Here is a 25,219-nt window from a genome sequence, read left to right as displayed (position 1 = left end):
GATGCTGCTGGGGGTGCTGTCCCTGGGTCCCTTTGGCCCAGCCATTCGTTGTCTGTCAGGGTCGGGGGGCCTGGGCACTGGTGCCCCCCGTGGCACAGCCTGTGACTCCTCCCAGTGTGGACGGCCCCAAAGGTGGCGTTTCCTCAATCCTCAGTGCCTTGCCATGTCTCCTTATTTCCTGTAGTAAGAGTGTGTGTGTGTGTGTGTGTGTGTGTGTATGTGTGTGTACGTATGTGTGCATGTATATAGTACGGAGGGTGGGAGGGAGGGGCTTTCTTTATTATTGTTTTATGTTTCCTGTGTAAAGCACTTTGTGCTACATACTCATGTATGAAAAGTGCTTTATAAATAAAGTTGATTGATATTACGTTTTTATAGGCATTAAAAAATCAGTTAGTAAAGATCTTTATCTTCTGATTAAAATGTCTTGCCCAAAAACTCCACAGTAAACCTTAAAATTCATTATAGATCATTCTTATTTCCTAAACAGCACATGGCTTCTGCTTCTGCTGGTTGTTTTCTCAATGATATGTAGGGGTAAGAAAGTCATCATGCAATGCCAGAACATAACTATACTCCACTAACTACAGTTACAGGAATATGTTCTGAGGCCGGTTAGATTTTCAGGAATAACATCGGGGGCAGTTTATGGTAGTTCTGCTCTGTTGAAGAATCCTGCCGCCAGCTTGTTTACGTCACGCTCCCTCTAACCTTTTGTGGCACTGTGTTGTGTGAGGATCAAGATGTGCCACAACTGTTAAGAAATAGATTATCAGCATAGGAAAAGTGCTCCCTAACACAGATTTGAACACATTTGTGGTCAGAATAGAATTTGTGGTCAGAAGAGATCAATCTTATGAGTGCGTAAAAAAATGGACCCTATTTAACTTCAACTTAGAAAAATGGGAGCAAAGACAAGTGTCTTGTTTATGTTTTAAGTGTATGGTTGACGGTTTTATGGGAGTTATTTGCATGTTCAACATAACCTTTGCGGAGAAAGAGAGGAATGTTTTAATACCCCGCTTATTTGACTTATTTGAAAACAGCTGCAATGTACTACTTACTACATTGTGATCAGTAATAAAACTGAATCATGAAAACATTTAGTATGTTTACACTTAGTATTTACTTCGTGCACACAGCCAAAGATTTGTCTCGTCAGAAAACTGGAAATTTACCGTTAGGAGTGAAACGCAAGGCTCGCCACTCATGGGGCTGAAGTGTTTTTCAGCTTTATTACATGTGGAGCCCACATACGAGATAAGAACTTGTAGAGGTGTTGTGTTTCATAACCAAACAGTAGTTGTTTGGATCATAACATAAATGTGTTGTGTAGAATAATAGCTGTTGGAAGAATTCTTGGAATAGACTCATTTGGCATTTTGATGCAACGCATGAAGCAGTTTCAGAGAAAGACCAAACATAATAGGTCTGATGGCCTTATTATGCACTATCAATATTGTCATAGGAGTGAATATAAAAATAAACCCATTCTAAGTAGTTTGCTCATTTCAATAGCAATCACAGTCTGTTATGGAATGTGAGTGGATGCATGTAACTTATCCTGTAAATAACAGTTACATACATTGGGTCAAATATCATGTGTTTAAAAAAAGTGCCTGTGTTTGTTCACGTGACAAAAACACACTGTTTCCTTGTTTGATATTTCATACTTCTCAGAAAGAGAGACTGTTGGGTAAAACAGGAGAATCACTTGATTTTTTTCACTCAGCTGAACTCACCACAAATAAACCATACCTCTATGCCGTAGCCTACCTCACCCGGACACAGCCCACAGGCTTATATAAGGCCCTGATCCTCTGACGGTGCATTTGGTCTCAGGAGACACAGTACCTTCCAACTTGAATTTCTTTGAAGGAGAAGACTTGAGATGATTGATGTTTCAAGAACGCCAGAGTTCTCCAATTGTGGAAACATGAATTCAATTTCGATGTGCACATCCACCGACCAAGAACTGGGTTCTATTGCAGGAGGCAGAAGCAGGCAAAGGTCGCACTCTTATTACAGTCCTGAAGACTGTAAAAACTACGGTGTGCAGCTGCAGACAGAGGAAACCTGTCTAAGACCTCGCTCCAGGTATGTTATCTTATATTATTAATTTTACAGGGATTTTTATTTACATTCATTTGGATTTGTGTTTTAATGTTGTGCTAAAATTGGATAACAAACATACCACACCCAACACAAAAAGGGACTTAAATGAGGCAAACATATTACTACCACATAATTAATATGAAATTAACTGCTCCCCAGGTCCTTTTACAGTTATGAGACATCAGAGCTTTACGCCAACTATGACATGGGAAAATCTACAGGGGCCAGTCCACTGAGGGTGAGCTCTTCCCTCCAGTATCAAGTGAACAAAAAGGAAAAGAGAGAAGGTAAAGGAGCTGGTGTTTGTTTCACCTCCAAGAAGTCCAAGTCTAAACCAAAAAAGCTGTTGTCATCAAGAAAACTTAATGGTACTGAAATCATGTTCCTATCAAAGAAAACCAGAAGAAAAAAAAAATATTTATATTGCTTACGAAAATGACTGATGTTCATATGCATATTTTGCTCAGGCAGCAAAGGCAATCTGAAGTCAGTGTCCATGATCACCATCTCTGAGTCTGACAACTGGGAAATTAACTCCAGCTCGGGGATGAAATACGGACAGTTTGTGGACTGGGAGAAGATTGACCCTGAACCAGCGCAAAGGTACCAGCAGATCCTGAAGAGTGGTCACCAACAGCTGAAAACCATGGGCCGAGAAGGATTCTGGGCAATGCCTCACACACTGAGAGCCAAAGCTTACTATCACATCATCCACAGCATCAATTCCAGGTTAATTCCATATTTTGTTGATACGACCTTTTGCAACATCAGTGTGTAATTTTCGGCCAAATAGTCTGAATGTGTATTGATTTCATATCTGCAGTGGTTCTGTGACTCCAGACAGAGATATCTACTATGAACTGGCCAAGAATCTGTTCGGAGAACAGAAGGTCATCAGCCATCCAGTCCCAGAGTACATGGAGGCAGTAGAAATACCCAGGTACGGCATGATGGAAACATGTGGTACACCGTTGTTCCATCAAATGTCAATAGTCCTACTGTATAAACCTTGGACTAGCAAAATAATGAACATGTCTCACTGACATGAAAGTCAGCTAATGTAACCTGAATGTGATACGGCTGATTTTTTTTTTTTTCTGCTGATGGGGCTGAGATTGGAATATGACCAAGTGAGTCATTAGTAATGATTCATTACTAATTCTTCTCTTATCCAGATACTGTCTCAACAAAGCAGGCCTGAACTCTGTTAAGAAGATCCTTCTCTGCCTTGGCAATTACTTCCCAAACATGAACTTCTGCCCCATTCTGCCTGAACTGGTCTCCCTCATCCTCCACTTCAGTGAGGACGAAGCCGAGTGTTTCCACAGCGTGTCCCGCCTCATCTGCTACAATGACCCCAACAAGCGCTACATCGACCAGACCTTCCTCACCTACCGCGCCTCCTGCATGACCTTTGGAGACCTCGCCAACAGGTGTTGCAGAGGCATCCGTAAGCTTATTGCCAGCTCCCACCAGAACCTCTTTGAGTTTTACTCCGACTGGATCATGTGGATATTTGCCGACCTCCCGTTCACGTACGCCATCAGAGTGCTGGATGTCTACCTACTAGAGGGCTACAAGGTCCTCTACAGGTTTGTTGCTGCTGCCACATGTACAACTAAATCCTTCAATCTTGGTGTGAGATTTCTCAGAAGTATTTTGCAATCATTCTTTTAGGGTGGCACTGGTTCTGCTCAGCCTCTACAGAGTATCTGTGTCGTCCCGAGTGGCAGACGTGGAGGACTTCAGGACGGATATGAAGAGGTTTGTGCAGAACATAACTCGCCACTGCTCAGCTGAGAAGCTTCTGGAGAAGGCCTTCATGATTCCCATGGCCACACGGAGGGAGCTCAACCTCCTGTTCAATGCCAATAAGGACTCCCTCATGCAGAAGGGCGTCAGCATACACCAGAAGAGGTGGGTTAGTAGAAAAATAGAACGGCCAGTGAGAGGTACATTTCCAAGAAACATCTGGATATTTAAGGAAAGGGGTTCGTTTAGATATTTAGGTTCAGAAATCAGGTGTGTGAGATAAAAGAAATTGTGTGGCTGAAAAAGAAACCATTCACATTTGTCACATTTCATTTTCATGTTCTCATCATTGCTATTTCTATGTTACTAAAGGCAGTCGGTTGAGACGGTGGACTTCAACAACTTCACCTCCAGTGTTGTGACTGGGACTGGGATGAGAGTCGTCTGGGCCTGGATACCTGAGCGCTTTGCCCTTTTCAGTCCCGTCAGGCTGTTTAACACAGCCGAACATGGAAGAAGTCTTGCTTCGTACGTAACATTTATCAAGTACTTTAGTCTAATTAGGAAGCATTCGTGAGACAGAGATCTAACAATTTATCACTCTCTCATACACCAAAGGTCTTAGTATCTTTCATATCCGCTCGTTCACACCTGCATTATTAAATGAGGCCCGGTCTTTATGGATCAATAACCCCTGAACAGCACGTCCCAGCAGTTGACAACATGTGAGACGTGTGTTTTCACTGTCAACATGTTTGCTTTGACTTTAAAAGTCAAGCGATGCATCGACTAGCAGTTCGGTGGGGGAAAATGATGTTTAAGAGGAAAAACACCTCAAGCTGAAAAAAAACTGTTTCTAAAGTGTTTTACCACCTTTTAATTTGTCACACACAGTACAAAAAAGCAATGCTCTATATGGAAAGTGATCATTTTCAGAACACAAAGGACAATGCTAAGAATTCTGACTATTATGGAGCATAAGGTGTTTTTTCAGTGACCCCTTGTTTTAACTCTCTCATAATACACAGTGCAGATTTGTAATAGTGGTTGAATATGTAGCATGTTTAAGGAATATTAAAAACAACGCATGATTTTTTTTCTGGCATATAGATTTTATTCACATGTGGAGGGACACGAACCAGCGGTCGTGATCATCAAAACTGTGGATGAAGAGGTAACAACATTGAAATACGTCTGATAAATTTGATGTCTTTTTGATTAAACCTCAGATGTTGAACCTAGGATTTCTTTATGCTCATAATACCAAGAGTTAGTTCACTGGATACACATTGCATCGCAGTGACATATCAATATTTCTAATTTCTCAGGTTTTTGGTGCCTTCCTGTCAACAGATTTGATTGAAAGAAATAAGCATGACTCTGAGGGTCTTGCATTCTTCGGAACTGGGGAATGTTTTGTGTTTACGGTGAGACATATTGCTTCTTTATTCTTCTTGAACCCAACAGTGGTACACACATTCAGGTTTAATGTAACATGCATCAAGTCAGTGGATTTCGTATCTTCATTATCATTCGCTTGAAGACATTTTCTTCCTCTTTCAGCTTCGTCCCAGCATGGAGCGCTACCAGCAGGCTATGGTCAACATTATAACCAAAAGAGCTTACCCTCAGCAGGATCGAGAAAGCAGCAATGCCTCCTCTGAGATATCCCCCATGACCCTCACCACAGCCACCGCAACTCTGACCTGTCCTGCTGGAACCCCCCAGGACCCCAGCTACCTGACGATCCCCTTCACTGCCCCGTCAGAGGAACCCATGACTGCCAAAGAGCCGAAGAGACCCAAGGAACAAAAAGCCTCCATGTTCATAGCAGGCAACGACAGGCAGCTCATTATTGGTAAGTCAGGTGGGGATATTGCTGGATGAATAAAGCAGCTTTTTGAAAAAAAGTCTAGACAACAGTAATGTCTAATGACAGGGTGGTTATTAATGCAGCGCTGATGCATGTGTCCTCTTTTAGGTGGCAATGGGGGCCATGCACTCTGCCTACAGGAAGACCTAGAGGGAGGATACTCAGAGGCTTGTGACACATTCAAGAGCGCCCAACTCTGCAAAGGACATTTCAAGATCCAAACCCTGGAAGTGTGGGGCATCCAGGACTCTATTTCATTTTCTCACAGTTTAATCTCTCAGTTAAAGGGAGAGCTGTAACTTTGCATGTCCTGGTAAACAGTCAGCAAGTTTTTTCTTGAATGTTGTGTTATAATTGTTGTGTGATATTTATTTGTGTAATACACATCTATGCAACATATTATGTGAAGTGATTGAAAGAGTTTTTTCTTGACCTGTTTTGTACATATCAAGTCAAGTCTATTTGTTATAGCCGTGTATCACTTATATTGTTGAACTAGACTTTTATTTTGTATGATTTTGCCATAATTCTGAATTTGATACACATAAACGTCATGCACTTTTTATCATGTGATGATCAGTTGTTTGTCTTTTCAGTGTCTTATTCATATCTCTGAACTACATTTTGAATAGAATGTTGTTGTTGTTCACTATATAGCCTTTGTAATGGGGTCAAAAGCAACTGAGTTTCAGACTGAAAACATATTTTTATGTAGCCTAATTCTGTAAGAAATGTTTAACATGTGTAAGTTGTGTAAGATGTAGATGTAGTAAACATTTTTTAAAAAATAATGTGAATCTGACATTGCTGAACAACTATGCTTCGTTATTGTGTTGTTGGAATTATTACGAGCGTTAAGGGCCACATTTGAATTGGGAAAACGAGTTAGTTGTTCGTTTCTTTGTTGCTGTTTGTATTTTTTGTGATAACAGACAAAAAGGCTCAGTGAAAGGATGTAAAAAAAAATAGTCTACATTTCCGTCTGGAGATGTAATTCAGTGTATGATTTGGGTGTATATACTATACTTTATCTAGTCGTTGTTTAAGTTGGCACGTTTTTTAAATAAAGACTAAGTGGTACATAATGAGTACTTTGCTTTCATTAGTTACTCTGATACCACAACACAAAGCAGGTTAGCCCATGGGGCGCATGAATGGTAAAATTACGGACTTACGTGCAGCCCCTGAATGTATCATGCAAGGCAACGGGCTGGTGTGCACTCGCACTGCTGTAGCCAGTTTAGCAAGCTTCTGCAACTAGGTACCTTCAAATGTGAAGTAGGCTACACTAATAACGCTGCGGACAAAAGATGTGACAGCCTTCGGTTTAATGGAGTATTAGAGAGGTGGGAGTCAATCTTATATGCCCTGCTCAGTCTTAAACGCTTCTGTTTGTTAACGCGACAACAACGTTAGCTTTAGCTCAGTTAGCGTAACGTTACGTAGCTCTGTCCGTGTGCATGTGGGTCTCAGATAATCATCTATCCTCAGTTTAGAATGCCACTTCTGCAAAAGAATGACTTGCGTTAAACATGTAACAGTCAGGGGTTATCTGTCACGAAGCGGGGTCATGCTAAGCTCATCTTTAAAAACTAAAAGCGTAGTTGCCCTGCCCATTTGCAGATGTTACATTCATCATAAAATCAACATCTGGTCTTTGATCAGTCAGCACCGGCTCCTTTTAAATCCGAGATGTATGCACTAACGTTACTTTGAACTAAAGTCTATTAGGTATTCAGTATTAGTGTCGTTTCGACTGTCATCCCCTCAGTCCTCCTCTTTGAAATACTGTGAGGTACACGTTGGACCCTCAGAAGTCAGCATAATGAATGGCTTTACAGCTCTGTAGGGTGGATCATATCCATTGTGTCTGTCTTGAGAGGTGATGGTGCTTGAGAAATGACCCCAAAAATGGTGCCTTTTGAGTCCTCCTTGGTTGTAATCATCCATGACCATTTCTTTCTTTCATCACATCATCACCATCATGTTTTTACGCATATGAATCATGACACTCGTGTACGCTGATCTCTCAAGTGTAAGGTACAATTTTGTCAATTCAGCAGGATTTCACGGAATAAATATATATCCAGTGTGCACATTCAGCTCGTAAATAATGCACTTAGATATATTTATATATCTATAACCCTAACCCTAACCCCATTCAAATTTGGATTTGGTATTGATGTATCAGTCAGCCGATGAGTAAGGACATGGCTGTAAAGAATATGTGTGGTCATTTAAGAAGCATCACTGCCAAATAGTTTTTCCTCCAGAGAGCATTGAGAAGGTGAAGGCTGTACAGAAAAAAAGGAAATTTACAGTCACTGTCAAGACATAATTGTCAAGATTTCCATGATGTCTATTGTCTAAAAAGACTAGCACTAAATCACTGCCCTCAAATAGTGATGTAATCTTCCAATTCCTCTGTTTGCGTCTGACTGTGTGTTTTGTCTAAATAGGCTACAGTCATGGGTCCAGACACTGCATCTGCCTCTAAAACAGAATCTTCAGAGGAAAGTAAGCTTTTTTTCTCTTTTAATTCTTTATAATGCAGAAGATTGAGTATCTATTCAGTAAAATGTCCCTGCGACCCTAAATGTGGATTGCAGGTGTTTGTCACACTGGACATGTTTCTGTCTTGTTCTCAGTTTAATTTGATAATTGTGTAATATTAGTCACTGATAAAAGGAATCATTGTATTCTGCTGAGAGTTGTTTCCAGTCAATGTGTTCACTGAAGTATTCAGAGGATATTCTTGGATGTGATTGTTCCTCAGGTCCAGGAGAAGTTGTTGTGAAGGTCATCTCAGAATCAGACTCCAACGATGCTTCAACTGCCACCGAGCCCGAGAACTCCAAACAGCCAGGGAGCAACGTATCAGACAAGTGTTTTCCTTGCTCCATCTGTGGCAAGGTATTTGACAGACCATCAAAGCTAGAGAGGCATAAACCTGTGCACACGAGGAAGCCCAAGACTCTTCATCAGTGTCAGCATTGTGATAAGACTTTCACGCAACAGGAGAAGCTGCTTAGACACCAGAATTGCCACAACAGGACTAACAAGCACCCCTGTCCTGACTGTGGGAAAGTTTTCAACAGGCCTTCAAAGTTAGAGAGACATAAGCGCACACACTCAAAGAAACCGAAGGTGCCTCATCAGTGTTCGTACTGCATGAAGACGTTCAGCAAACTTAATAAACTCGTCCGTCACAAACGGATGCACACTGGGGAGAGGCCTTTCACGTGCTCGGTCTGCGGAAAAGGATTCTCCGAGTCCGGTCACTGCAAAGCACACGAAAAGACACATGAGGAGCAGCCAGAAAAACCTCACTGCTGCGCCGACTGCGGGATGTGTTTTTTCAAGGCCTCAGAGCTTCGCCGACACTTCCGCTCGCACACAGGAGAGAAACCTTTCAGATGCACCCTGTGTGAGAGCTGCTTCTCCCGCTCGGAAGGACTTAAAAGACACATGAGGAGCCACACAGGGGAAAGACCCTACAAATGCATTATCTGCGGGAAAGGATTTTATTCCCGCCAGGATTTGAATATTCACGGATTGACGCACTCGGGGGAGAAACCACATCTTTGCCCCGTGTGTGGTAAAGGCTTCTCCCAGCTAGGCAACATGAAAGAACACGAACAAAATGTTCACATAAAGTCCGAGAAGTATATTTGCAATGAATGTGGGGCGACGTTCACGCGTTACAAGTCACTGACAAAACATCAGCGGACACACACAGGAGAAAGACCCTACCTGTGTCTCACCTGTGGTCGTAGGTTTTCATGGAGCCATTCTCTAAGCAGGCACCGGAGGACACACGCACACAGACAGATGTCTCTGGACACATCTAAAGACACACCGAGTTTGGAGGGAACCTCTGAGAATCATAGCAGTTGAAAACGACACAATAATATTTGTTTTGTATTACATTGATCCCTAATTTTGAGGTGTTGCCTGTTGCTGCTTGCCCTGTATGTCCACAAAATACGAGTCAGGGCTCCGGTTATGTTCTCTTGTGTTAATCTGGTCAACACAGATTAATTGAAAATCTAAGCACACAGCTGTATGTGTGGAAGCTCTGTTTACATATTTTCTTCCTGATAGATTTAAACTTGCCTTTAGATAATATAAAAGAATATCTCATATCATGAAATGAATTCCTGTTTATTATTAACCATCTCTGTTACAACCGAAGTGGAGTTGCCCTGCCAGAAGGCCTGAAAATTAAAATCTATTTGAGATTCAACCAGACTGATTAATAGATGCAATATTGTCCGTATTATTAAATGAGATACCAGATTATAGACCGTTGCGCAGTCACTTCTGGAAAAGTGGCGTTTGATTTGCATTGCAAAGATTTCAGAAATCGGGAAAACTTGTTTATTTTTGTTGTCATTTTCAGCTGCAACTGTAGCGTTTAAAGATATGTAGTAAAACAAGGTGGTCCAACCTATCTGCTTTTATCCTTTATATATATCATATATCAGGTTGCTTTGCTAGCCTCTTTACACAACAGCAACATCTCCAAGTAGCTGCTAATTTTGGGTAAGCTCGAGCTGTCATTTTCTTTAGTCTTTGGCTTAACAGGTAAATTGGGTCTGCAGTGGTACATTACTGATGTTAATAATGAGATATAAAAGCATCAAATATGCATTTTAGATAAATTAGATCTATGCACTTTGAAATAATACATTTTATGTAAGCTAATGCGTGATGCAGGAGTTTTCTCCCCCAAAGTTATTGTAAACAAACATTGTCATCCGGTCTATAGTCCTGACTAAATGTCTGCTTTCCAGTGGTGATTGACTTTATCCAATGTATATTGCTACCTCACAGTAACAACTCCATAGAAAGCACAAATATAAACCAGCCTAAGAATAATGCATGGTACAGCTCACACACCAGTAGCTCAGTGGTTTTCTTGCTGCATTTGATTAAAGAGATTTCCCTTTTCTGCACATCTTATTTACAAAGTGGCCAAAAATAGACAGTTTTTATACACTACACAACAAGTTCTCTTTCATAATTAAACAGTCACAGATTTGTTAATGCCATGCTGAGTCGGAGCAGAAGAGTGCAGTTACACTAAATTCTTCATGCAGGTCCATTATCTCTCACCACTAATGGGAAACACCTGCTGTGAGATCGCTGATTGCGGTGCCATCAGAAATTAAAGTTTGATGTTGTGCAGTGGTTTGAGAGGAGAGTGCGGCAGTTGTGTAAAATTAAAACTGATATAGTAACTTTGTCCGTTTGTTTTAATCTCCATTTTATATTGATATGTACTATATAGCATATATATTGTGTAGTTATGTAATCCACTGTTTTGCTTATGGATGCATTCATTATACACTATACATAGTGCTGTATAACTGCACAGTAACACAACAATAGGCCCCCTTCTCTTTTGAAATACATAGTCAAATAATGTTCTCAAATCATGCTTTAGTTTTGCCAAGGAAAATTTAAGTTGAACTTTGAGGTTTCCCAGATGAGGTTATCGCTGAAGTTATTTCATATAAAACACGGCCACCAATGAACTGTCTGTTGTTTTTATTGTGTGTGACGTCTGTCTTTGTGTACTTAACAATTCTGATGCATGTTGCCTGCCTGTAAAATCAACAGTCGAGTTAAAGTTAAACAGTTGATCTAAAGGTTTATATGTGCAGCGCTCTAAAGATAAGAAATTTCCAACAGCACGTGAAGGCAGCGAAGCCCCAAACTGACCAATGACAGTGGCCGATAGAGCCCCAGCTGTTGCTAGGCGATGTTTGTTTGGCGTTAGCTACCTGTAGATGGAAACCCGTCAGGGCTATTTGAATTGATTGATGAAAGCAACCCCATCTTTAACACTTTACGGGAGAAAGCGATAATACATTTAATTTCTCAGCCATGGCTACTGAAACACACGGCGTGCCTCAGCTTGTACTGGAGTCTGTCTTTGGGTTCAACGGTAAGTTGTCTAGCAAACTTTTCAGTTCTGACTAGCTAACCTTAGCTAGCATTTAGCTCATAAAACACTTGGGACTCCCTTTTCAGTAGTTGTGTATGATGCCAGTAAGTATGTGTGTGTTTGTGTGTATATTTTTGTTGACAAAGCTGTGTTTTAAAATATATAAGGAGATGTCAGAAAAGAACATAAGAAGTTAAAAGTATATATTAATAAATTGCATATAGCTATGTTGATGAAGGTTCTCCGTCATCCAGGTCATGGTAAATCAAGGTGCTGTATCGTAGGCAACTGGACTTTGTTTCAGTTTCATGAAGACATTTCACCTCTCATCCAAGAGGCGTCCTCAGTTCTAACTAACTGTAGGGGAGTTGGCGGGCTTTTAAATCATGCGCGGGAGTGTCCTAAAATAGTCCAGTTGCCCACAATAGAGCACCTAGATAAACTTCATATAGGCTAACAGTTTTCCTGCAGGAATATAGCACATTGTGACTGCTGTCACAATGCTGCTCATCCACCTTTCTAAACAGGAGACCATCCATCACGATTACAAACAGTTTGTCTTTGTCCATTTCCATCTCAAAAAACGTTAGATCTCATGTTATGCTGCACTTTGTTTCATCAGGACATGTGTCTTCTGGCCTGAGGGTCCATCCAGACGGAGAGCACCTGATTTACCCTCTGGGATGCACAGTTATCCTGAAGAGAATCAAAGATGGCAAGCAGGAGTTCCTGAATGGACACACAAACAATGTATCCTGTATTTCAGTGTCCAAAAGTGGATCGTATATTGCCTCTGGACAGGTCAACTTTATGGGCTTTAAGGTAGCCTATAGGGAAGCAGTCATTGTGTTTTAAGATATATTTGGACTTGAATCATTTAACAGTAAGGAATGGCAAAATAAATGTATAATGTATGTATCAGTCTCTAAAATATTAATGAATATGCACATATGTTCCTAGGCCATTATAATTATCTGGGACTACGCACAGCGAACAATTCATGCGGAGCTGCTACTGCACAAGGCGAAGGTAGAGGCACTGGCCTTCTCTCCCAACGACAAGTATCTGGTGTCCCTTGGGGGTCAGGATGATGGCAGGTAAACATTTTGTACATGTGCTCTCTCCCAAATAATGACATTATGCTGCAATTTTTTAGCAAATAGAGACATTTCTCTGGGCACATTATCGCAGTTTATAACACTTAAAAAAAACATAGTCATTTTCTACAAATCAATTCTTCATTAATGGCCACACCTTAGTTGCACATGTTCGAACTTAACAATCCCATCCTGAGTTACTAAAGACACACACAGTATGTAAATTCTCTCAACTGTACATATTCTCTGTTTGAGTGTGTGAGGTGTTTTCTGTGTGTTTCCAGCATAGTGGTGTGGAATGTAGAAACCAAGCAGGCCATCTGTGGGAGCCCGGCTTCAGCTTCCAGCGCCGGCCACTGCCTCACCCTGCAGTACTCCAACACAAACAATATCTTCGTTTCTGCTGGAAGGTGAGTCTGTAAACCAAATCTAAGCCTAGTGCAACTCATGGACACAGACTTTACATTTCTCAGAATGGTTGCCAGTAAATCTAATTTTAATGAATCATGTTAAGACTTCTGATTATTGCTTTTTTTTAGGCATACCCAACTTCCAAATATTTCTCTACAGTGAACCTTCTAGTTAATGCATCGTTCTGATGATTCTCTCCTTGTCTTTTTTGGGCAGCGGAACAGTGCGAGTCTGGGAGCTGGACCTCCTCAACAGGAAAATCAAGCCGACAGAGTGTCAGACAGGCAAGCTGAAGAGGAACGTGCAATGTTTAGAGGTATGATGCCATTGCCAAAAATCAGCAAATGATTGGTGGTTCAGTTGCAGTAGATGTGTGTTGGGAGATACGGAACTAATCATCCTGTGAACATGTTGGAACACAAGCACGCCACAGAATAAGACATGACATTCTTTTATTTTGAATTGCCCTTAAACGTTTAGTGCACTTCATATTCCATATTAGATAGTGTTGCTCATTATGTCATTATACAGATTTCAGACGATGACCAGTTCATTTACTGCGGCACTACCAGCGGAGACATAATGAAAATGACACTGAAGACGGGACTTCTGAGTGACTGTGGTCCAGCTAAACCAAAATACAGCCAGGTAGGTCAGCTCAGCAGGAGTCATTACGTTCCCAACCTAGCTCTGTGAAAGGTTGTTTCAGATGTTGCTCACGTGTATTCTGACTCATAGTTGCATGTGGTGCTGCGTATATAGATCTGACTCAATCGATGGAATGATCCTTTGCAAATATATGTGCTGGCTTATGTCATGTCATGTGTGGATCATTAGGTACTGTCTTGTCAGTCCTGAACTCAGTCTTGCTTGTTCCTTTAAAACCACTCTCTTTAAGTCATGTTGTGTCAGAGCTTTCTGTTTCTACACCCTCGAACTAATTTAGGCAGCTCTGCAGTATATGAGTAAAGTCATCTGATGCAGGACTAATTCACAAATAGTCTGGTCCCCTTCAAATCATTTTTGATTTCCGAGGGATGTTATAATACCATAATGCCTTTGGATGCAATTAGATGGACCTTCGACCAATCAGAGTGGCAAAACATGTGATTCTTGCATGTATCATGTTTCGTCCTTGGTCTGATTTCATGCAGGAGAAGATGGCAGCCTGGTCAGAAATCTTTGCGGTTACGGCTGAAATGTGTTTCTGTTTGAGTCTATACAGTAACATCATTTTAATTTGATCAGCACTGCCTAGTCTAACAGTTTGCTGCACTGCTGGATGGACCTGCAGACTGGGACCTCCAACCAATCAGAATAGAAAAATGTATGACACGTGATTTTTTATTTTTTTTTATCTGGACTGGTAACCGATACAGTCCAAATCGGATCGAAATCTACCTATCTACTCTACGGAACACTTCTGCCAGAGCAAATGAGCTCAGCAGATTTGTCTTGATCACAGGCTATTTCCTGATATCAACAAGCTAAGAACTGGAAAAGTGATATGTGTTGATAACAATATATTATATCTTAAAACCTTGTGCTCATGCCTTTTCTGTGCAGGGTGTTAATGTCCTAAGGGTACTGAAGTCTGGGGACCTGCTTGTAGGCTCTGGATCTGGCACCTTCACTATGTGCTCCAGGACTAACTTCAAAACTCTTAAGTGAGTCCTTCAACAGTACCACTTGAATCGTCCCCATCAAAAAAAGTTCACAGCATTACATTAGGAAAGATATTTAGGGAAGCGATGTGATGTAAACATGTTTGTGCTTATTATCTCTTTTGCCTCCTCTCTCACATTAGGGAAGTCCAGCTGGAAAAGGGAGTGACCTCCATTGCTCTAAGAGGAGATGGCCAGCAGTTCTTTGTTGGTACCAAGGCTGCTCAGATGTACAGCTTCAGTTCTGGCAACTTTGAAGCTGAACTCATTTCCACCAGCCACAACAGTGCTGTCAATGATGTAGCCATATTATTGTAAGTGGCATACATACAAGTGAAAAAGTGAAGAGTCAAAGGCAAAACTGGCAAATGTTTTTTTTTTTTATGGAAGCTTTTCAATTTGGCAAAAAATAGCCATCCTCCATCCAAACGCCATTATGCTGTAAAAGAGTCGCTTTGAAAGGTTAGAAGTATTACTGCACTGTTTGAAACCAGTACATTTTGGAGATTACAGTTTTTTTCGATTGCTAAGACGCATTGGTCGAAACTGAAGCGGTATATTCAAAACTCTTAACACAGTCTGCATTTCCATCATGCAGCTCAGCTCAACAGTTAATCTCATGCCCAAAAGTGTGTCTCACCAACAAAACACTTCATACTTGTCTCAAAAGAAGCTCATTCAACAAAACACTAGCACATTGTCTCACTTTGGAAACACACACAATCACTCTTAACAAACGGAACGACAAAATACCAACAACAAAGAACATTACATCAAATACATCTTATATTTCAAGTTAGAATGATTTTTGTCTGGTAAATCAGTATTTTATAAAGGATCTTTTGCACTTTAATGGTTCTAAATTATTGTACATGCTGTAATATATTGCAACAACACTGAATCAGGAATGCAGAGATTTATTCAAGAACATTTGTGCTTTTGCATAAGTACTTCAGGACCATACAAAAAATAAAGATTACAAAAACAGAATTATGCAGAATCTCAGAATTCCAGGGGAAGAATACAAATTACAGTAAGAGATAAAACTAAAAAACAACACATGTATACTGTAATATTCAGACCCTGTCATCTGCATTCGGCCACATGTTTTCCTCGACGTCACATCTTATATCTTCTCTGGCAAGGCACCTAGGGTAGAATCTTCTTGAATGTCTGATCCATCCCTGGCAGGCTTTGGGAGAAACATCTCCACAACCAGCATTCATTGCATCCAGCAAGGAGAGCTGGTTGTGTGGAGAGCCTTCCTCTCCTGGCTGCTATTCTCTCTCTACCAACTTCACCTGCTGCTCTTTGATCCATACTTACACAGGAAAAAGAATCAGAAGCCACTCCTTTTGTATATGCTTTCTAATGAGGCCAAACGCAGATCACCAGAATCAGTTTTCAGCTGAAAACTACCATCAGCTGTTTGGAATTGCATCTTCGTTTTATTTATTTTTATTGTCAATATTTTGATATAATTTTCAATAGATTTCAATGTGGCTGCAGCAGAAATTCCCATGATTTTTTCCCCTATCATTCTGTTTTGAGTGTGTTTTTAACTGTTTTGAACAAAGTATGTTAGCATTTGAAAAATGTGCTGTTAAAGCATAGTGTTTTGCAGGTGTGAACTAGTGAATGAGAAAAGACTTCATCCATTTCGGTGACTGTGGTCACTGAATGCACTTTGTCTGAAAGCAATGAAAAGTGAGACACAGTTTAGCCCACATGCATTTCTGTTTTGCAGACTGTGCTAAGAGTTTTGAACATGTCGCTCCAGTTTTGACCAATGCATCTTAGCAATCGAAAAAAACTGTAACATTCATCTGAGGTAATGCAACCGTTTTGTACAATTTCTATTCAGGATCACTCTGAAAAACACAGTCATCAAACAGTGCCAGGCCAGCTGCCTGTTCAAAATTCTCATAACAGAAACGTCCTATTTCTGAAATGCTACCTAATCTCAGTTCAGGATAGAATTTTAGACTTTTAGTAACTGCACTGAAAAATTATATCTTATCTTATAGGAATTTAGCTACTGCAGAACCGTCCTAACTGAAGATTTCCCCAGTCAGGAATCCTAAATTAGGATGGCATTGACCCTGTCCCCAAGCACCACTGCTGTTAGGTCTGTATGACATTGACAGCGAAGATGGACAACAACATGAACACTGAAATATTATAATTAAGAGGCTACTCAGACTGTAGAATGATGTTTTAGCGGCCGCAGTCACAGTTTTGCATCCCAAAGAGCCTGACAGAGGTTTTTAATCATGGATACAGGCAGTGTCGTGTACATTCTAAAAACAGATCCAGACAGGACGAGTGCCGATTGAAGAATCAAGTTTGTACTTCTAGTTAGGATTTCTTGAGTTAAGATGAAATGTCTGACATAGGATAGGACCAAGCCATTAGTTTAGGAAATTAGTGTAGGCAATGTCTGCAGTAGGAGGGTGAGGATTTGTTCTGTAATAAGGCCATACATGTATAGGACTGTTTGAGGTTTTATAAGAATGTGTTACCGGACTGTCGTTGTCCTTCACAAATATACATTTCTCCTAAGATTACATTAACATAGCAAGTGATGGTTCTGTAACCTCTGGTGTTGATAGTTCTTTGTCTTTTTAAGGCCAACAGTTTAAACCCCATTTACCTCACATAATGCATGACTTCAGTACCCCATTGTTCTCACTAGAGGGTGACATAAGCCTGCCTCAACCATGTCAGTCCATTCCAGGCTTAGAAAAACTGTTTAGTTTTGGGGTATGTTGTAAACCTGGGTGATGTATTGAATCTGACTTCATCATATCATTGATAATATGGATACTAGGCTGAATGTCTTTAACTAAATTTGCACGATTTTACAACAGATAGCCAAGCCTACATTCACTGTAATGCCACATCTCTAATTTTTTCTGTTTCTCTGCTAGTGGAACATCTGTAATATTTGGAACCTGCTCTGGGGAGGACATCCGTGTGTGGTACATAGACAAGCCCAAAGAGCTGCTGCGCATCACTGTACCCAATATGACCTGCAATTCCCTGGACTTCATGACTGACGGACATAGCATCATCAGCGGTGGGAATCAGAGAGACATCTGCAAACTTACCCACTTCCACTAAAATTAAACCATTTAGCGTACTGAATTAAACTGATCTTCTCAGTAAGTGACTGTTAAAATTGATTTCGCTGTTTTCTAGCCTGGAATGATGGTAAGATTCGCGTGTTTGGTCCAGAAAGCGGCAGGCTCATGCTCATCATTCACGACGCACACAAAATGGGTGTTACGGCCATCGCTGGCACCAGGGACTGCAAGAGGATCGTCAGTGGAGGGGGAGAAGGGAAGGTCAGTTCACAAAACAAAGATAAACAAAAGACAATTAAATAATGTTTGATGATATCATCAATTGAAAGCAACACTATTTCCTCCAAGATGTCTGCATTTGGTCGCACAACCTACACTATTACACTATTTCCATACATACTGTATTTTTTCAATGAAGAAGTCATAGGCTTTAAAATTCAATTGTTACTCTCCTTAGTTATTTGTAAGTAATCTCCTGTGAGTTTGAATGAGTTTGGGTTCAACTGCTGCAGGTTCGTGTTTGGGAGCTGCAGCCACATGGCCACCGGCTGCTGGAGACCATGACGAAGCACAAAGCCACTGTCACTTGTATCAAAGTCAAGAGTAATGACAAAGAGTGTGTCACTGCCAGCTCTGATGGTGCCTGCATCATCTGGGACATAGTGTGAGTAGCCAGTCTGAATACCCACTATACTATACACTTAAACACTATACATAAACACATACAGTATGTTTCTTCTTTAAACCTTTCATCTTGTGTAATTACTGCATAAAATGCTGCTTTTGGGGCTCTCATTTGTTTATGTTTTGTTTTCAGTCTGAAATACTGTGAATATTTACTAATGATATACGTAAGAGTACTGCCTTCAGGTCTGAGTCATAGTGAGAGAGAAATGCTGAAGCTGTTCATCTGTGTCTGGCTGGTACAGTAGGAATAAAGAGAAATCCAGCGCACTATTCATAAAGAAAGATTCAAATCCTTTAATCCTTTGGCTTCTTCTGTGAGGAGAATAAAAACCTTTAAAAACTCTGATGGTGGTCAAATTTTTTTCACCGTTTCTCCCCTTCGATGGACAATTCTGTGGATTAAAGGCTTCTAGGCTGTGTTCATCAAGAGTAGCATGGATTTGTTTTGTTACTAGCAAGCCGATGTTTGAAAAGACTATTAGTCAGACAGACAAGAGCCTACAGTGCATCTAAATCAGGACCTTCTCCAGCTAGACACATGATCATTCCTGTACTGGAATTGTAAACCTCAATGGGAATCGATATAATTACACCAAGCCTATTCTTCTGCAATTTGTTCAATATCAACAAAAGTTTTCATACTGGCCGATATCGGACAACATATATGCAGATACAGATATATCTAATATCGGCCAACCAGTATATTGGACGGGCTCTAGTTTTTTTTGTCTGAAACATTTTAAATCACATAAAACTGCAGTGGGCAGCTCCGCTTCTAGGGTGAGGGTTACTATTACTACTAATACTATTACTAACATCCTCCGTGTCTTCTGCATTATTTCCTGCTGTAGGCGGTTTGTGAGTCTTCAAATGATGATCGCCAACACATCTTTCAAGACTGTGTGCTACCACCCAGAGGAATACCAGATCATCACCAGCGGCACTGACAGAAAGGTGTGTTTTGGTACTGTTCATACTTTTAGTGCTCAGTGTATCAGAATGTATTTTAAGGCAATCCAAGTCTGAGTTAATGTTAACTTGAAGCAACATTATGTAGAAAGTGGCATTTTGTGCGATTTGGTGCTCCCCACAGTTTCTGAGTGCAGCACTAGCATCGTAAATACAAATCCTAGGTCTGTGACAATTGGTCAGACTTAGACAAAACTTGTTACGTCATAAGAATGTCATGTGTTGAAAACTTGTATCTTGACGTGAACATGTATGTATAGCTGTGATCCTATGTACAGTGAAGCTCAAACATTCAACTGTAGGAACAAGAAAAAAAAAACACATCTTTGACTGGAGGAGGACTTTTATTCATGTACATAACATTAATTTGGTCTCTGGAATCTGGACAATCATCCTGACTTCAGCATTTGTTTTAGTTTGTTTTATGCACTGGCATGTAAGAGTGTATCAAATCCAGAAGGCATTCCTGACAGTAAAAAAAAAAAAAAAAAATGTAATGATTGTAATGATTGAATATCCCTCAGGGTGCAAAGAGACTGGCACTCAACAGTGGTAATCTAGATGTCTCATTATGCTGTTATTGTTATTATAATCTCCTGTCAGCGTGCATGAGAGAAAAGCCTGCTGCTCTGGTAAGATCAGCCTCGAGGAGCACAGTGAAGACTCGCACAATCTCACACACACACACTTGCGTGTCCATAGATTAGTTTGAAAAGCCTCTAATTTGTTTCTCAGCTCAACATAATTAGGCCATTGTGTTGGCTTCTAGTCACAGTGACAAACACACTCAGCCCCTTATGTCTGTTATTTTGTGGGTAATTTTGATTAACTCTGCACCACTTATGTGCAAAAGGTCACAAGTTCATAATGACAGAATGAAAAGCTTGTTAGCTTGATTGTGCACTTGATCCACACCCGTTGAACCCGGCCACACACCGGAACCCATATTGTTGCCCTCCCATGCATTCTGAGAGGTGAGGACAAGTTGTGCTGATTAACGCAGCGCTGTGGATGCGGGAAAGAGAGTGAGAAGGAGGGATTCAGAGAGAGGGGAGGTAGACGGGTGTTCGTGCCTTCCTGCGGATGTGCCTGTGCCACCCGAGTGCCAGCCAGATCCACCATCTGCTCATCCCAAGACACAGGCGCTCTGTCTGGGAGAACAAATACCAACACTCTGCTCTCCCTCTCCTCTCCTCACTCCAAACCTTCATCACATCACACATCCCAGCATGCCTCTGTAAATAAATTCGCAGAAAGTGAACCAATAGAAGTGAGAGGAGGCGTGAAGAGAAAGAAAATGGCTAAGAGAGACGAATTGGAGGGCCAGGGTGAGATGATGATAATGATGCATTGTATGATGGTGCTGATAGTTAAAGTTCAAACTGAACGTTTCTTTATGTTGCAACGTTTCTTTAAACAGAATATTTTATTTCTCTCTTGTCACAATGCTATGCTTATGCTTTGGTTAGGTTTGCACACAAAAATCACAATGAAAAAAATCAAGATTTGGCTGAAAATACCTGTTTTGGTCACCACGATCATGACTCCTCGTTAAAAATAGCATGTTTTGGTTGCCGCCAAGGTGGCTGGAAATATGCCAATATATGAAAAAAACACCATGAAAAAAAAAACACCATGTTCTTCGAAATAAGAGCATCTGGAAATATCGCCAGGTGTCTTAAAATATGTCTAGTGGTATGACTCAAACTGCTGTCTGCCGTTTGGCAGCCTTGTTGGCTGTAATAACGACACGACCGACCCCTCCATCTCCTAATTTGAAATGTGAATAAGAAGCATATAATGTGAATGTCATCTGCCATGTTTGGTAGTAATGTCAACCTTGGACGTACCATTTAGTTTGGCCGAAACTTTAACTACTTTCATTATAACATGGTGGCTGGGCTGGGGTCACATTTACTATGTGTTTAATAGATATCATGCTATTAACAAAAAATAAGCTGCCCTGTCATACAATATCTGTTTGTGGCTCATTGCAAATGCATATTTTTAAAGGGCCGTGAGTGTGAGGACTTAATGATGCTGATCTTGCCTGTAGCTGAGGCACCTGTCCTCTGAACTCAGGTCTTCTTCCTAACCAACAGTAGGCCTGACGTTTCTTGCTGGATGTAATTAATTTCCCGGTGGCCCGTGTTGTGGCTGTAGGCCAATTTCCCAGGCTGAGGTGGAGGGAACACAGATGGGTCAAAACAACTCAAACAGGTGGGAGTCCCTAATAAGCTGCTGAAATTAGAAAAGCAGTGGGGAGAGGTCATGACTGTGACAAGATGGAAGAGATGACATTCAGCAGAAGAAGGAGAGGTGTTCCAGTAACAGGTCATAAACATTATTTTCATCTTTCATTCGTGGTATTCTAAGACTTTGTTTCCCATTTGTTGAAAAGATGCTGCTTTCATGTTTGTAAACCTGCCACAGCTGAATTCATTTGCATATTCTGTATAGCCGTAAGCATTTCATCATTTGGTAGAGAGTTGAATAACAAAGAACTTTGCATTTGGTGTTTATAATGAAGTGCCCCCCTCCCCCTTGGTTGTGGCTTTGTTTTTCCTAAATTGTGTTTTGCAAAGTTATTTGGTGGAAATAAGTGTCAGAGAAATACTGCTGTATCAAACGAACCCTTACAGAAATGCTCCTGTGGCTTCTAAGGGCCGGCGAGAATCACTTTGCAGTTCTGAAACTATAAATAAGATTATTTTTCGTTTCTCACAGAGCCTGTTGTTCCTCTTTCATTACATAATAACCAACACTATTAGATATGTCTGTGTTAGATTACATTCCCCCACCTTTCATTCATTATAGAAGAAATGAAATCCTGTCTCAGAGTCTATTCTTAAAAGTGTTGTGATTTATGTTGAAGTGGAGTCTGACTTTGAAATGGCTTTTGGACTTGATGAACACCTATAAGGACTGAGATCATCGTCACTAAATCTTCTATTAGAAACCCATTCATACAGGATGACTCAGAAGACTTATTTTAACGGTACCTAACTGTTCAGATGTAATCATGTTGGTCATATAAATAACAAGAAAGGACCCTTGGTGCTGTGTGGTTCTCTGATGTTTCTGCTGCCTGCACTATAAATAACTTCAGCTAACAACTGCCTTTTGTACGACTTGATACTGTGACAGCTGCAAAGCTCTGGGGATGATTACATCTCATTTATATCAGCAAACGTGGTTTCAGAAGGTGTGTATGTGAGAGGCAGTAGTGGAGTCTGAGTAAATGTACTCAAGTGATCAACTTAAGTACAGGTTTGAGGTACCTGTACTTTGCTTGAGTATTTCTGTTTTATGTAACTTTATACTCAAGTACATCTCAAAAGCAAATAATTCACTTTTTCCTTGACTACATCCCTCTGACAAATTTAGTTACTAGTTACTTTATTATATTACACATTGCAATAATGTTTTTTTCCTTCGGGGATTTCCTTGTGGCGATTTTGAGTTTGAATTTTTCTGATAAACTGAAGAGCAAAAAAAATTCTCTTACTTCTTGACACAAATAAATTATTAAACCCTCTTGGATTAGAGGTAAAATGAAATTGTCACAGAGACGTTAGAATGACGTATTTAAAACAGGCTGCTATCATGAGCTCATAAAAATTCTGGCATTTTAGAGATACATAAATTTCATAGGACAGTAACACTACAAACATATGATGACTTCACTGAATACAATGCAGTGCTGTAGAGTAAACAAGTCGACAGTATATAAAGTGGCTTAGATGAGCTCAGACTTGAACATCTACAGCAGTAAAATGCAACACACACACTTATTCAGCAGTAATATTAATCCAAACCATCGACATAATAGATACCACTTTACTGCATAATGAGTACTTTTCACACTGTATATTTACAAAATTTGTATATTTACTCATAGGTGTCATTTACACTGCGGACATGTCACCACTTTTTAAAAAATGGCTGATTTTGTCCCAAATCACATTTAACTACTGTACTTTTCTAAGATTGAATATAACCTGTGGCCTTGTGCTTCTTCTAAATACTTCCTCTAATGTCAAAAAAGTGACCTATGCTGAATATTTTCAGAATTTCAACTTCAAGGCTATGTGCTATCGATGTGTTGTTATGCAATATGTTTGAATACTTATTAAACTGTTGTTGGGAGGTTGGTGTGATCTAACCATTGAATTACACATTTCTATACAGAGTTAAAATAATGGGACAGTAGATGTAGTTTGGGGCCACATATTGCATATTACCAAAATAGGAAATATTACAGTTTATGATGCTGTAATAGAATAGTAGCTCAACAGCATAGATATGTAATTTCTGATGCATTTTTGATCATTTAATAGAAGAGACTCAACAACATGTGCAGTTCACAGGCCCTTAACATAAGTTTGTATCTCCCTCCTTCTTGGACTTGGTGATGATGAGCAAATGTGTGTTACGTATGACACCTGCAGCTCCATTTCAGGGTGTTTGTGTGTTTAATTCCTCCTCAGGTTACCTACTGGGATGTGTTTGACGGCTCTGTCATCAGAGAACTGGAGGCTTCCCTGTCTGGCTCTATCAATGGCATGCACATCTCACAGGATGGCAAACACTTTGCGACAGGTAATGGCCCATTACCCATCCGCTGCCTCTTATGTTGTTGTTGCTGTGCTCCTCCTTTTAGTGATTTTTCTATTGATGTAATTCAACTGGAAATAAATGAGTCTAAATCTACAAAATCCCTCGGGTACATGAGAGCTCGATATCATCCTCGTACACGCCCCACTTCATGACTGTCTTTTCTTGTGAATAGCGTTTACATTATTTGCGCTTTAGTTAAAGAACTGCATTAATAAATTCTTGTATTTTTTCCCGATTCTCTTGTTTTTTTGATTAAAGGAGGAGATGACAAGCTGCTGAAGGTGTGGGACTACACTGCAGGTGAAGTCACCCACGTAGGAAAAGCTCACGGTGGCAGTATCACCAGCATCAAGCTCTGCTCCAACAACAGGACCCTAATCAGCACCAGCGCAGACGGAGCCATTCTTCAGTGGAAGTTCCCTCACCCTTCTTCCTCTTGATGTAATGTGTGGACACAACAGAAATGCTTAATGCATGCAAAGCCACACTCAAACTAAAGTTTATCCAACACTCTTCCTCAATCTCTGAGCAGATGTTCCTCTGTTCTCACTGAATGGATTTACACTCTGACGAAGGAATAAATTTCATTTCATTAAGCATCAGTGACTACTTCTTTGTCAGTAGAGATAGGATGTACAGACCTGAAGACTTCTTGAGCAAGTGGTGATTCCACACAGGGGCTGAATCCACAGACACTTTACATGAATTCAGAACTACACTTCAAGGCACAAGAATTCTTCACTACTTTATACTTTTTTTAGAGCATCAAAATAAATGTTGTACCACCGACTTCCTCAATGCACATTAATCCAAAATATGTAAAAAGGCTGTATTATACAAAACATTAGATTTACAGATATGATTCTCCTCGCGTCTGCTGCTGTAGAGGCATGCAGGGGGCCCAGATTCTTGGCCGCTTAAGCACAACGCTGTTGTCAGCTAATCCATCAACAGCGATCCCCTGAAGGATCCTGGTTAAAGAGGGGAGGCAA

At 40.5% G+C, this 25,219-nt stretch overlaps 3 protein-coding genes across 4 annotated transcripts; all 3 read left to right on the top strand.

The window, feature by feature from the left end:
- The first annotated feature begins 1,846 nt into the window (after nt 1-1,846).
- Nucleotides 1,847-6,820, top strand: LOC115593532 (TBC1 domain family member 24-like). 2 transcript variants are annotated; one of them, XM_030437104.1, is made up of 11 exons: nt 1,847-2,097; nt 2,275-2,483; nt 2,583-2,844; nt 2,939-3,055; nt 3,291-3,707; nt 3,793-4,032; nt 4,240-4,395; nt 4,978-5,041; nt 5,196-5,294; nt 5,431-5,725; nt 5,849-6,820. In XM_030437104.1, the coding sequence occupies exons 1-11, from the start codon at nt 1,892-1,894 to the stop codon at nt 6,037-6,039; spliced, it is 2,256 nt and encodes a 751-aa protein (XP_030292964.1). In that variant the 5' UTR covers nt 1,847-1,891; the 3' UTR covers nt 6,040-6,820. The 2 variants fall into 2 exon arrangements, with proteins under 2 accessions (XP_030292964.1, XP_030293041.1); XM_030437181.1 differs by having other exon boundaries at nt 1,848-2,097; nt 2,275-2,402.
- Nucleotides 6,821-6,941: 121 nt separating this feature from the next.
- On the top strand, nt 6,942-11,276 carry LOC115593318 (zinc finger protein 184-like). The gene is made up of 3 exons (XM_030436863.1): nt 6,942-7,086; nt 8,200-8,257; nt 8,517-11,276. Exons 2-3 carry the CDS (start codon nt 8,209-8,211, stop codon nt 9,635-9,637), a joined length of 1,170 nt encoding a protein of 389 aa, XP_030292723.1. The 5' UTR covers nt 6,942-7,086; nt 8,200-8,208; the 3' UTR covers nt 9,638-11,276.
- A 212-nt stretch (nt 11,277-11,488) lies between these two features.
- cfap52 (cilia and flagella associated protein 52) lies at nt 11,489-24,826 on the top strand. Its single transcript, XM_030442349.1, has 14 exons — nt 11,489-11,693; nt 12,316-12,515; nt 12,654-12,790; nt 13,075-13,200; nt 13,418-13,517; nt 13,733-13,849; nt 14,768-14,868; nt 15,009-15,179; nt 17,796-17,944; nt 18,067-18,212; nt 18,464-18,615; nt 19,490-19,592; nt 24,098-24,209; nt 24,486-24,826. The coding sequence occupies exons 1-14, from the start codon at nt 11,633-11,635 to the stop codon at nt 24,665-24,667; spliced, it is 1,857 nt and encodes a 618-aa protein (XP_030298209.1). The 5' UTR covers nt 11,489-11,632; the 3' UTR covers nt 24,668-24,826.
- The last annotated feature ends 393 nt before the right edge of the window (nt 24,827-25,219 follow it).

This window comes from Sparus aurata, chromosome 1, assembly GCF_900880675.1.
Source record: "Sparus aurata chromosome 1, fSpaAur1.1, whole genome shotgun sequence".
Classification (NCBI taxonomy): Eukaryota; Metazoa; Chordata; class Actinopteri; order Spariformes; family Sparidae; genus Sparus; species Sparus aurata.
This window is presented reverse-complemented; position numbering and strand designations above follow the sequence as displayed.

Bases quoted from the DNA above. Each gene is read 5' to 3' on its own strand.
- LOC115593532 (XM_030437104.1), top strand. From the start codon at position 1,892: ATGATTGATGTTTCAAGAACGCCAGAGTTCTCCAATTGTGGAAACATG. The intron at 3,056-3,290 runs GTACGGCATGAT...TCTCTTATCCAG, and splicing joins GAGGCAGTAGAAATACCCAG to ATACTGTCTCAACAAAGCAG. The intron at 4,033-4,239 runs GTGGGTTAGTAG...ATGTTACTAAAG, and splicing joins GTCAGCATACACCAGAAGAG to GCAGTCGGTTGAGACGGTGG.
- cfap52 (XM_030442349.1), top strand. From the start codon at position 11,633: ATGGCTACTGAAACACACGGCGTGCCTCAGCTTGTACTGGAGTCTGTC. The intron at 14,869-15,008 runs GTGAGTCCTTCA...CTCTCACATTAG, and splicing joins ACTAACTTCAAAACTCTTAA to GGAAGTCCAGCTGGAAAAGG. The intron at 18,616-19,489 runs GTGAGTAGCCAG...TTCCTGCTGTAG, and splicing joins TGCATCATCTGGGACATAGT to GCGGTTTGTGAGTCTTCAAA.
- LOC115593318 (XM_030436863.1), top strand. From the start codon at position 8,209: ATGGGTCCAGACACTGCATCTGCCTCTAAAACAGAATCTTCAGAGGAA. The intron at 8,258-8,516 runs GTAAGCTTTTTT...ATTGTTCCTCAG, and splicing joins AACAGAATCTTCAGAGGAAA to GTCCAGGAGAAGTTGTTGTG.